This window comes from Aphis gossypii, chromosome 2 (assembly GCF_020184175.1).
Source record: "Aphis gossypii isolate Hap1 chromosome 2, ASM2018417v2, whole genome shotgun sequence".
Lineage (NCBI taxonomy): Eukaryota > Metazoa > Arthropoda > Insecta > Hemiptera > Aphididae > Aphis > Aphis gossypii.
The window spans coordinates 78674762-78689144 of NC_065531.1; the positions used below are offsets into that span (position 1 = coordinate 78674762).

At 29.0% G+C, this 14383-nt stretch overlaps 1 protein-coding gene across 2 annotated transcripts; it reads right to left on the reverse strand.

Moving 5' to 3' along the window:
- Positions 1–1135: 1135 nt before the first annotated feature.
- On the reverse strand, positions 1136–12001 carry LOC114121717 (acyl-CoA Delta-9 desaturase). Of its 2 annotated transcripts, XR_007604047.1 has the most exons (7): positions 11800–12001; positions 7898–8207; positions 6488–6618; positions 6174–6379; positions 5682–5867; positions 3868–5152; positions 1136–1212 (listed from the first exon to the last, which is right to left on the reverse strand). XR_007604047.1 is itself a non-coding variant. In XM_050200792.1 (6 exons), the coding sequence occupies exons 1-6, from the start codon at positions 11806–11808 to the stop codon at positions 4774–4776; spliced, it is 1221 nt and encodes a 406-aa protein (XP_050056749.1). In that variant the 5' UTR covers positions 11809–12001; the 3' UTR covers positions 3791–4773. The 2 variants fall into 2 exon arrangements, 1 of the variants encoding a protein (XP_050056749.1); XM_050200792.1 differs by lacking the exon at positions 1136–1212 and having other exon boundaries at positions 3791–5152.
- Between the last annotated feature and the right edge of the window lie 2382 nt (positions 12002–14383).

Genomic DNA, 14383 nt, shown 5'->3' on the forward strand with positions numbered 1-14383 from the left:
TCGTTAAGTATCTATAAATCATATTTATTAACGTTTATCAATTAAAAATAATATAAGCTGACGTATTCTTTATAAACTTAAATATCAACCAAACTTTGGTCATGGGCGATATATTGATCATATACATAAACTGCTGCATAGGTGAGGTAACCTAGCTAGGCTCACGTTGTTTTTTAAACGTATTAATATGCACACTGGCTGAGTATTACTGACCAACAATAATACACTTAAAAAATATTAAACAACCGACCGTGCTACACATAATATTATAATATGTAATACAAGCCATATTGTAAAATATTATAATTGGAAAAGGAAGTGATTTTCAAGTATCTACTTATCGTACAGCGTCAGCGCTTAAACAACGAATTTACATATTATATGGTTTTGTATTATCGAACACGAAACGGAATTATACTTTACGGGTTCGTTATTATACACTTAATTATTTATACGCATACATATACATAATTGATTGACAACGGTCGAGATTGTGATCTGTAGAAGAATCGTTTGGATATACTCGTGGCCATTATATATTGTATCGTATTCATTATAAATTATAATACATTTTTTTTTTTTTTAAGAACTACGACAATATGAAATATATATTAGTATGTAGATCCGGGTGGGTTTCTTTCCCATACAGCAAATATGTAATTGACGATAATATTCAGGTTTAAAAATTCTGATTCTGTACTTGCTCAATTGTAGTATAGTGTTTCTATTTTTGGGACGTTTTTGTCCATGATGGTGTGTGGAATGCGAGAAATCACGATCTTCATTTCACAATCACGAATACGTGATTCGTATTTCGAAATATTTTTTTTTCAAAGTCATAAATTCGTATTTGCGTGTAGTTTATGAACAACGTATTAAAAATAATCATCTAAACGTAAGTTTTTCACAACATCTAAACATCTCGAAAACGTAGATATATACGATAGTTGAAAGTCATTAATAATAATGTAATGATTATAGACTATACAGAGCACGTATTTCTCAAAAGAAAATCCATATAGGTTAGTGAGAACACAAATACTGGCTTAAAGACATGTATGTACATGAAAAAACGGCTATATTACTATTAAACGATCTACATATTTTATAATTTCAAAAAACAACAACAACGAAGATTATTAACATTATAATATAATATGGTACGTATATATTATAAATTTTTTTCGGATAATGACTGCAGAATCTTATTACCTATTTCATATTTGTTACTATGTTATATTCAAAGCCATATAGCGTTTACCTGTTATAATTTTTTAGCATTAAAATAAGTGGTAAAAGCAGAAATTTCATGATATTGAATAAGATTACGATGTACCTATACACTATACACATATACACATATTATATTCAGTTGGCTTGAATTGGCTAAGCTTCTCCGCTATATTTATTTTATTTTTCGAGAGCATTATTTTAATAGTTTGTATTTCATAAAATTAAATTGAATAAGGTATTCAAATTTAATTTATTATAATTATGATACTGCGTCATAGTTATGGTATTGTATCTAAAAAATATAAATTAATATACCTATTAATTATTATAGTGCATATTATTATATTAAACATTTAAATATTTAATAATTAATGTAGATAAATTACTGTTATTCAAATTGATCATAAATAGTTATTACTGGTTTTCTAGTGTGTATCGTAAAAAGTTTTTAGTTCAATGATTTTTTGGTGTGATGCCACGAGGAAGGGGGAGAAGTTAGATTGAGTTCAACAACTTGAAGGATGCTGATTTTTTTTTCAATTCAAAAAAGTCTTCCTTGTATTTTTCTAATTTGATCACTGCATATATTATCATCATCAACATTATTATTATACAAATTTTCGTGATTTCTATATAGCCATCATATACATACTACGTATACATGCACAGAGTGAGTGAGAGAGATATAGAGACAGAGAGAGAGAGAGAGCCACACTTAGTCGCCGACTAGACTGAGCCGATACTATACAAAAACGCAATCTTTTTTTGTTAATTTAAAAATTTATGTTATTATTATACTATTATTACGACCGATCGATTAACCCGCAACAATTATTAGTCAACGGCAATATTTTCGAGTCGATTGACACGAACATTTCACCTGGGTCCAGTTTATTTTATTTTATAAAATGTGTTTTCTTAAAAATCCGCTGTACATTATAGTATTTTTTTTTTTTATCAAAGTGGAACTACGTTCACTATTTTAACTCAGTGGAAGCCATCTTCAAAATCAATAGTGTTACCGGATGAACTGCTCAAGATCATCAGCACTTAGCCATCGACATTTCAAATTACTTAATGTTATTTCTATAAACTTAACTATAGTAACCACTTATGTTACTTTTTAATTTGTTACGTTCAACTATTATACGAAATAGTCAATCAAGTTTATATTATATATTGTGTGATGCTGAGTAGGATTTTTGCTTGCTGTATGTGAATACCAAATGCTTAAACGATTTAATCTCATAACATTATTTGTATTTCTTCAATTTTATTTCGCGATATTTGAAGAGTGGACTACAAATTAACAACTAATGTTATGAAAAACCTATAGGTACCAATTATTTTTTTCGTACCTAGTCATATTTTATCTCGTTTCAATACATATCAATCGTCGTCAATGCATTAGTATTTATAATTATCGTTAAGTATCTATAAATCATATTTATTAACGTTTATCAATTAAAAATAATATAAGCTGACGTATTCTTTATAAACTTAAATATCAACCAAACTTTGGTCATGGGCGATATATTGATCATATACATAAACTGCTGCATAGGTGAGGTAACCTAGCTAGGCTCACGTTGTTTTTTAAACGTATTAATATGCACACTGGCTGAGTATTACTGACCAACAATAATACACTTAAAAAATATTAAACAACCGACCGTGCTACACATAATATTATAATATGTAATACAAGCCATATTGTAAAATATTATAATTGGAAAAGGAAGTGATTTTCAAGTATCTACTTATCGTACAGCGTCAGCGCTTAAACAACGAATTTACATATTATATGGTTTTGTATTATCGAACACGAAACGGAATTATACTTTACGGGTTCGTTATTATACACTTAATTATTTATACGCATACATATACATAATTGATTGACAACGGTCGAGATTGTGATCTGTAGAAGAATCGTTTGGATATACTCGTGGCCATTATATATTGTATCGTATTCATTATAAATTATAATACATTTTTTTTTTTTTTAAGAACTACGACAATATGAAATATATATTAGTATGTAGATCCGGGTGGGTTTCTTTCCCATACAGCAAATATGTAATTGACGATAATATTCAGGTTTAAAAATTCTGATTCTGTACTTGCTCAATTGTAGTATAGTGTTTCTATTTTTGGACGTTTTTGTCCATGATGGTGTGTGGAATGCGAGAAATCACGATCTTCATTTCACAATCACGAATACGTGATTCGTATTTCGAAATATTTTTTTTTCAAAGTCATAAATTCGTATTTGCGTGTAGTTTATGAACAACGTATTAAAAATAATCATCTAAACGTAAGTTTTTCACAACATCTAAACATCTCGAAAACGTAGATATATACGATAGTTGAAAGTCATTAATAATAATGTAATGATTATAGACTATACAGAGCACGTATTTCTCAAAAGAAAATCCATATAGGTTAGTGAGAACACAAATACTGGCTTAAAGACATGTATGTACATGAAAAAACGGCTATATTACTATTAAACGATCTACATATTTTATAATTTCAAAAAACAACAACAACGAAAATTATTAACATTATAATATAATATGGTACGTATATATTATAAATTTTTTTCGGATAATGACTGCACAATCTTATTACCTATTTCATATTTGTTACTATGTTATATTCAAAGCCATATAGCGTTTACCTGTTATAATTTTTTAGCATTAAAATAAGTGGTAAAAGCAGAAATTTCATGATATTGAATAAGATTACGATGTATACACTATACACATACACACATATTATATTCAGTTGGCTTGAATTGGCTAAGCTTCTCCGCTATTTATTTTATTTTTCGAGAGCATTATTTTAATAGTTTGTATTTCATAAAATTAAATTGAATAAGTATTCAAATTTAATTTATTATAATTATGATACTGCGTCATAGTTATTGTATTGTATCTAAAAAATATAAATTAATATACCTATTAATTATTATAGTGCATATTATTATATTAAACATTATTTAAATATTTAATAATTAATGTAGATAAATTACTGTTATTCAAATTGATCATAAATAGTTATTACTGGTTTTCTAGTGTGTATCGTAAAAAGTTTTTAGTTCAATGATTTTTTGGTGTGATGCCACGAGGAAGGGGGAGAAGTTAGATTGAGTTCAACAATTTGAAGGATGCTGATTTTTTTTTCAATTCAAAAAAGTCTTTCTTGTATTTTTCTAATTTGATCACTGCATATATATTATCATCATCAACATTATTATTATACAAATTTTCGTGATTCCTATATAGCCATCATATACATACTACGTATACATGCACAGAGTGAGTGAGAGAGATATAGAGACAGAGAGAGAGAGAGAGCCACACTTAGTGGCCGACATAAGTAAATTGATATATAATAATATACATGTTCACACATAAAATTAAGAAAAAAAAAAGGTTTCTAAAAAAAATTATCCTCTGGTGACTTATATCACACGGATAGGTATTATAAATAGTAATTAATTATTATTATTAAATTATATTATCGTGGCGACGTTCAGCCTTTCTGAGCCTCGGCCGCGCGCTCGGCGGTCACGGCCGACCGTTCTTCCAGCCAGAAAAGCTCCTCGTAAGAGTCGTCTTCCGGCACCGGTTCCGACTGTTCACCGTTCTCCTTCGACTGCGGCCGGCTGTACTTGCAGTGCGTGCCATCCCCGCGCTTGGTCACCCGGCTCCGGACCATGGCCGGCGTCGCGTACTTCTTGTCCCACACCCAGCCCATCTCTTCGAAAAAGTCGATCACCATGGTGGTCAGATTGAAGTACTGGCCGAACTCGGCGGCCCGGTAGTCCCACGGGAACGAGTGGTGATAGTTGTGCCAGCCCTCGCCCAGCCCGAACATGGACACGTAAACGTTTTCCACGGGCATAATGTCACTGCGCGCCGAGTCAAAACCGACAAAAACGTTTGAATGATTACAATTATAATATATTATATGATATTATATTATACGTTTAAACTCCAACCAATACTGAACGTGGCGTCGTCACGGGATGGAATCGGTGAACATTCCGAAAAATATGAGGGATTTTTACACCTTTTTTTTCTATAATAGAGTTCGATAATTTATAAAACGAACCAAAAGACCTAAATACGTCGTCTCCGTCTTACAAAGCAGTATATTCACTCATTATTAGATCAAGAAATTTATCGTATTAATTGCACGTTGAAAATAGGTAATTTAATTGTAAGCAAGTTTGAGTACTTTTTTACTAAATTGTATACAATGTATATAGTTGTACGTTTGTAAGGTGGAAACTAAACAGCGTCGGGACTGTTAGTAATTATTCTAGAGGTTTTTAGTTCATTTAAGTAAATCACCACGTGTACGGCATCATGACAAAATGACAATAAAATATGAAAACGGTTTTAGTGAACGGTTGGAGACTACAATAATGTACTCACTTGGTAAATGGTTTGTTGCCGTATAGATGCGCAGCACTGTTGACCAGCCAGGTCAAATTCAAAACCGCCATCAGCCGAAACAGGAAGCACACGAAGAAGCCATTCCACAAGGTTTCGCCCCATAAGACGAATGGCACGACCATCGGCATCAGCATGGCCAAAATCGTGAACAGTATTTTGTAATATCTGTGAGCAGCAACGGTATTACATGTAAGTATAGGCGTATAATCGAGGACGTTCAATTTAAAGACACCACTATATATAGTGAATTTTTTCGATTTTGTAATTCTACGACTATTTGTGAAACGTTATCTTAACTTAACATGGTTTGGATTGAAAACTATATTTAAAGCATATATATAAAAATCATGTCAAGTCTAATTTTATTTCAATCAGCAACAAACGCGTAATATGTTTAATTAATAAAGTGACCATGTATAATATTTACTATATAGGTATCATTTTAATTGAATATAACAGTTTATAACTTACTTTTTTTGAAACATTGCGTACGGATCCATTTCAATGTCGGTCATGTCAATATTTTTGCCTTTTGCGATGACTTCCGGATGTTTACGCACCATCAACCATCCGATGTGCGAGAAAAAGAAACCCCGCGACGCGTTGTGCGGGTCAGCCACTGTATCACTGTACTTGTGATGCTGTCGGTGGTCTCTGATCCAAACATACAAGCAATTCTGAGGGACAACGGTAGAACGCATTTAAGAAAAATATGATAAGCGCCAAAAGTCGACAAAATTCCTCAAAAATACTCATCTGTAATAATATTATATATGTAGACTTACCTGTCCAGCGACGGTCTGCCCAAACACCAACAGGGCTTTCACCCAATCGTTACACTTGAAAGTCCTGTGCGTATAAAGTCTGTGAGCACCCATGGTGACGGAGAACGCACTCGCGCCCGCTACCAGCAACGCTAAGCATACCGAAACATTTTAATTAAATTCTTAACACTAAAAGTGTACCACCCAGTGGTATTTTTTAACGTAAGACACTCATTATTTTGAAAATGTGTTTTGTAATTAATATGAAGGTATAATTTAACGTAACATTTTTGAAAAGTAATTAGGTACCTATTTAACTTTATTTTCATTACATATTATGTTTAAGGTCTTTACTTTTGTTAATAAAGATTATTGACTTACATTTTAACAAAACATTATTTAAAGTATTTAAAAATTTAAAGATAATATATATAAAACTAAATTTTGAATGTGTAGTAAATTCATCAAACATAAAATTTAACTTAACCAATATTTACAGATGATTAATGTAGTTATTACAATATATTTTGTGGTGTACTCGATTCATAATAGGTACTATAATAGTTTTAAAAAATAACATAAAATTCAGCCCGAACAATAAACTCGAAAAATGGTTGTAAAATGTTAACGCTTAAAGTCAATGTTCGTACAAAGTACTAAATAATAAAAGAGTACTATAAAAGTTAAGATTTTTAAAATTGCATTTTTACTACTTTTATAATATTATCCTTAAAATGGGACAATAATGGCTTAAAGCGTCGGTCAAATTAAGAGTTATGCTCAACAAACTAAACATTGTGTTGGCCTTATTTAGGAATATAGAATCGTAAATTCAATTTCGTTATTGTTGTCTTGCAGTAAAATGTAAAGAACAGTTTTAGACAATTACTAAATAAACTATAATTATTTTAACTAAAAACAATAATTTTCTTGGAATATTTCTTTAAATTTGAAGTGTTTTTTTAATGAAAACTTATATTATTAATTTTGTGATTGGATACACGATACATTTTTCAGTAATATTTTTAATGAACAAATATTACATATTTAATATTTATTTATTTGTTTTTTTATTATTAATACATTTGAACTTAAAACTTTAGGTAGGTATGCACAGCTTTTAGAGGGTATCTGCATATTTTACCAAATTCAATTTAGTTTATCTAAAAAAAGAATACCTAGGTTAATTTAACCTACTAATTAAAAAAAATTCTATTTTCCAATGAGATACAAATCATATAAAATTAAAAGTATAGTTTGTCAATGAGTTTTTTCGAAAATAAACCTTAAAATCACAAAATAGATAGATAATATTTATTTTCTTAAACAGAATGTGTCCAATTATAAGTATGTGGATCATCTCGTCATCGATTGAACTTAGAGTTTACACTATACTACATATACTAATTAGTTATTATTCATTTTACTCACTCCACAACATGGTGAGCACCATCGACGATGTCAAGAACAAGTACAGACCGTAAACGGCGCCCAAGTGGAGCACAAGAAACCCGATGGTGTTGAACCAGACGATCTGCCTACGGTACACGTACTCAGACTTTTTCGAGTCATTTGACTGCTGGACGTCGACATCTTTCCGGTCCTTTTCGGCCGCTTCCAACTCTCTGTCCAATTTATCCATGCTCTTCAGCGCCCAGTTGTCGCCGAGCTGCCAATCGAAAAACAATTTCTTGCCGAACAGAAGTTCTTGCGCCGTGGTCAGCAACGTGTAAATCAGCCTCTGCGAATAATATCGATATTGATCACGAATAGATCACTTATTTATCATGATAAAACGCGTATTCACGCGTGTATGTATTTATGCTTGCGAGTGTAACAAACGCGATCGATCAGACGGTTTATTAATTGTTCCACCCGCGCTACGCGTTCTTATTTATAACACCGGCTTCGACAACAGTATGCTAATTAGACAGCATTTGTGGTGGCAGACCATAAACATTTTTTTTACCATAATACCCATGTCCCATTGTTGTTTTGATCGGTCACTTACGTTTGTAATAACATTAATATATACACGATACGTATAAATCGCGTATGTATTATACAAGTATATAGGCACATGCTTAAGTGTATAACACGGGATCAGTAGACTTTCACGACATTCAATAATTGCTCGACACCTTAATTGCCCGATACCATTTGCCCGACAATGTAAAGTTATATTATAAATAAATCTGTGCCAAAAATTCAATAAAATATTATATTATTTACTATTTAATGTTATATTTAAAATTAATATTACTAAAGGTTATAACAATTAATAATAAAAAGAGAATGAATTAAAATATTACGTAACTTACAAATTAATTTTATGAGCAAATTCCCTTTAAAATAATAAATTTAAAAGATTTTCTCTGTCATTTATAATTGCACTAATATGTTTTTCTCGTTCAGGGTATTCTCTGAGAGTTGAAGTATGTGCCCTTCCACGAATTATAACTTCAGATCTCCATTCCACTAGAATTTGCTCTTTTTTAATTTCTTCAGTAATTGTATATAAACACCAACATGACATTTTTTTAATAAGAGTTTCAAAACGGCAATGTCAGCCCTCTACGCGATTTTGAATTTTAGGAATTCTTAATTCCATTCGCTCAAATATGAAATAAAATGTTGATAGATGTTGATAAAAATAAACGAGCTTTACGACTTACATTATTTCCTCTCATTATCCTTTGAATACTACCAAGCACATAATTGTTCTCAAAACACTGCATTATCTCAGAAGCAAAATATTTTATTTATGTACTTTAATACTTCTGTAGAATGTTACTTAATACTTAGTACTTTTTCACATAAAATATTATCATATATAAAATAATTTTTTTTTTTTAAATTATTATTGTATATTAGTATTACGCACAGCAGAAATATGTAAAAAGTATTGTCAGGTATTCAAGTGTTGAGCAAACATATCATACCCATTTTAGTATGCAATTATGCAATATGCATAAGTATTTTTTTATTAATAAATAATAATTAAATAATTATTAGTATTAAAGTATAAATTCAGGCCATCTGCTCAAAAATTTTTGTCTCTATATGCGCATATGCCCCTAATTAGTAAATGATAAAATGTTATAATAACAATAGTATTACAATTATATTAAATATTTAAGTATAACGTGATCGATTTAGACCATAAACTATAAATTCCATGACTTTTTGTCTATAAATTATTGCCAATGCTTTTTAATACGCTACCAACATCATACACTACACAATGATCTAAAAGTCCCTACTATTAGAGAAACAGTTGCTAGATGCGATGACTACTTGTCTTTGTTTACACACACTTCCGCTCTAAAACGGAACATTGTGCCAATAGACTCATCGCTCAGCTTCACTCCAACCATCTTCTGGAAATCCAGCTAGATGCCTTAAACATGAATGGCCTAGAGATTTTTTTCAATTTCAATGCCTAACGTTTATATATGTTTTCACTCAATTTAATTTACTCATATTTAGATTCTTCTAATGTGAAGAGTCACTACATCTTTCACCGTTCCATTTATACTAAATAGTTTACGTCATAAAATGTACTTATTATACATACTAGTATAGTTTGTAAATTAATTTAAATTCAATGATGTAAAATTTCATCATAAATATAATGCCAGAAATAAGAAAAAATTGAATATTAAATCTGTTTTATATTCTACTACTCTTGATAAATGTATAGCCATTTCAAATTAATACACGTATAAAACATAACAATTAAATATTTGAAACTGTAAATCTTATAATAGTTTTAGGAGGCGTTGAAAACATACTTTAGATTTATATAATCATGCAGTATCAGTATATATATATATATATATTTATATATTTAAATACTAATATTAATTATCTTACTATTTTATACTATTTATGATTTATATTTTTTTAATTATTAAAAAAGTAACTGTATTATAACAAGCTCTCTCATTTCAGCACAAGCTTTTCTTTTAAAATAAAACCTAAAGATTAATTTAATTTTACCTACATTTATAGTTCTTCTATCACGTTGTTATTTTGGTGTCAAGAATTATAAAAATATATTTATTGCTATAATTATTATTATTATTAAAAATTGTATTGTGTACTCTGTAATTTTTATTATTTAATATACTTAAAAAAACCAGCTGTTTTTTAAAAAAATGTTCGAGTACTAAGAAATAATTTCGAATCCCTGCCTATTTTATAAAGTATATTAATCTATTTGAAAAACAACGAATAAATAATTTGCAAAAATATGATTTTTAAAAAGAAAAATTAAAAAAAAGTCGGTCAAAACATAATGATTATTATTTTTATAGATGTTTAAATTTTCAAAAAAACCGTTTCGGTATGCGATGTAGGTACTACAGTATTCATGCACTTTATACCACAGACGTCAGACACATCTGTGTATAATATATATTGTTTGCACTAAAGCCAGGTGTATGACCAATTTTACATCAAATAATAGACGAATCAAGAGAGGGCTTAATCCCCCACCCAAAAAAAAAAAAAAATCAAACATAATCAAGCTACACCAGACTGTAAAAGCATCTAAAAATGTATGTTTACACAAATGGATCAGACAAAAATGTAAAGCCCTCCTTCCCAGATATGACCAATCATCCATCTATACAACAAACGTACAGCACAGCAAATTATAACCAATTACGTATTGTTAGCTTATCAAAATGTATTAATCTAATATCAAACTTAAAGGTAACTGGTAAGGGTAGTACCTCATAGGTTTGTTTTATGTTTAAATCTTAAAGAGAGTAATAAACATTTTAAGATAATATTTTACATGGTAATAATAAATCTGCACTTCAAATAAAAACATACGACTTGTCCTAGATAATATTATTACCTTTGAATTTGATAATACGTCAATAATTTACTCTAATATTAAAGCTAACAATACAAAACTGGTTGGTTCTGCTGAACCGCCTGAACACGAGTTTTTAAAGTTGTACTTTGTAATACAGAACCATCCATGAGGATACAATATGTTCTCTTAAACGTTAAATAATAATTAAATAATATTATAATAATCATTAATCTACAGCCATTCTTAGATCACACTAATGTAGAGTAACCATATGTCTTATTTTAAAAACGATTGTTCCGTTTTTCGTAGTCTTTATAATACCTATATATAAGTAGGTATTGTATATTGTTTCGTGTTTTGACAATCGAAATATTTTTTACTTATTGCAAAAAAGTGTCCTGTTTTATTTTTTTTTTTTAATATGGTCACCCTACATAAGTGACTTATATATAACACGCAGAATACAAATATTAGGTAATTTAAAAGAACAAATCGTCTTTCTTACGTATCTCATGACTGCGGTTTGTGTTCAATCTCTCCAATCTCTCAATATAGTTGTATGGATCCTGGTAATTCAAATTCGATACAAAGACGAAAATTCACCAATTGTTTTGTTCTCCGCTTCGCACCAATAAAATATAATACAATGTAATGGCTTGACGTGTAAAATTTAATCTTAAACAGTAACGACTGTAGGATAGGAAAGCGAAGATCGTATTGCGTGGACCCAATTGTTGTTATCAACGCGTCGAAATTTACATGTCATTATGCTCGGAAAAGACGATTACATGCTTTGAATTTAAAAATTAGATTAAAAACTATTTCGTTAGTAATGTCGAGGTCTATTTAAATATATGTCTAGTAGTACAAATTGTGCAAATCAATACAAAAAAATCTGTAAACCTACAATGACAACCATTATATGTCCTATGCCTGTTGCCCAACGTTACTCACCGCTGTTTATGTTTTCGATTTGGAATGTTAATTATTTGATGAGTAGCTCTAAGGACTATATGTTCTAAAAAATTACTTAATAAACACCAAATATGTATTAAAACTTTTAAAAACAATGAAAATAATCTTATTTTTATAACACCTAAACGTCCTAATTTAACCTTCATTCTGGAAAAAACAATTTGTCTCGATTGTTCTTAATCTTAAATCTACAAAATATGTTAAAAAAATTGAATATTAATGTGGGTAATGTGTTTATCATTTAGCAATTTTCAACTGTTATATTATTGTCATAGTAATTTTTTTCTTAAGTACTCTCGACCTAGATAAATGACATTTGGCATTACAATCAAACTTTGAAGTATATGACAAATAACTATAAATCGAATGCTAATAAATAATTAAGCTCGTGTTAAATAAAAAAAAAAAGAATTTAGAGATGAAATTCTAAATTGAAAAAATGAACTGAAAACATGTATGTATGCTATACCTAAAATAAAAAAAAAGATATAAATAAATTAAGTGATAAAATTATAATATGATCTTAAAATTAATGTATTTATTCGTTTGTTTTGTATTCATAAAATACGATTTTACAGATTTTTATTTAATCTTCGTATTTTACTGAAAAAGTAGTGAAATTTGTGGTTATCGAAAATTTTGAATACATTAGCATAATTTATAAAAGCAAACTGCATAACGATATTTTATGCAATGTGGAAAAATGCTTACACGTGTATAAATCGTGTATAAAACATAGTTAAAATATGTAAGGACAAGTTGACATATTCATGCTATAAGCAGTATAAGGCATAAGCCATGCATTTATATGACAAAACATATATAGTACCAATAATAATAATAATCAATATTATTATTATGTCTATGATATTGCAATTAAATTTGCATGACTGTCATTTTCATATAAACACAACGATAATTTAATTTATGTTCCGGTATATTTTGTAAAAATTACAAGCACACATACACACACACGCACGTATAAAAGTGCAATGAACGTTTTGTGTTTTATTTCGTAATCTAACCTATAACCTCTTTAGTCTGTGTTTCGATTTCCATTTTACACGGTTATATTGTTAATAGTATGATCAAATGATATAATTATATTTTGGTTTTTTATGTGCCACTTATAGATATTTAAAATTATTGAATAATTTTAGTTTAAATTTACGTTTGATTAAATTTTTATTTGTAGCAAAAAATATTGAAAATTAAATACAAAATTCTAAGCTATCATTTTAGAAAATAAAAAATATCTAAAAAAATGCATTCAATTTTTTTTTTATATATAAGTTATCATTAAAAAAAAATATCGAAAATCTAAAGTCATGATATTTTTTATTGTCGCTTAAAGTTAGAATTTGACAAAATTTATAAAAGCTCAACAATGTACAAATTATTTTCTAGTTAGAAATTCATAAAAAAAAGTTGTATACATTAAGGTTGGAAATTTTAATACAAGAATACTCATAAGTTATAAGTGGGGTTCGGATTTTAAAGCATAATAAGCAACAAAAAAAAACATGACCAAAAATTAACACAAACTAGTCATAAAAATTAAATAAAAAAAAAAAAAATTAAAAAAAGAATTAACTATGTTGTGTATTTCTCTAGATTTGCAGTAATGAAACTGACTCTATTGTCCGACAGAATATTTAACATTTAACATAGAAAACGAATCTCTCTACATCCACTGAAGTGATCGGTGCATACTTCATATAAGAAGTTTCTAATTACAACACTAAATCTTAAATTTTGAAACGGTCGTTATCGATGTTATAGGCATACTGACCGTACAGGTACTGCAGGCTATATATAGATCGATAATCTATATGTTAAATACATTTAATAAACAAGCCGATGGCGAAAATAATAATAATCTAATATTACTATTTAGTCCGCATTCTGGGTTTTTACGTTTCTTATTGATTCAATTTTTTATTACTACTATAGTATCATAATAAATATATAAAAATTCTACAGCTGAAATAATTGAAAAAAAATAATGTTCACCCGACAATATTTTGTCGGATGAACTCCAAAACTAAACTTACATCATGATTACGCGTGCGTTGTACATTGTAAACGTAAGAAGCAATACGAAATCTTTATTG

What these genes read in the sequence shown, in the direction of transcription:
- LOC114121717 (XM_050200792.1), bottom strand. An exon ending in GGCAGACCGTCGCTGGACAG is followed by an intron (nt 6,380 to 6,487) that starts GTAAGTCTACAT and finishes GTTGTCCCTCAG; the next exon opens with AATTGCTTGTATGTTTGGAT. An exon ending in TACGCAATGTTTCAAAAAAA is followed by an intron (nt 5,868 to 6,173) that starts GTAAGTTATAAA and finishes TGCTGCTCACAG; the next exon opens with ATATTACAAAATACTGTTCA.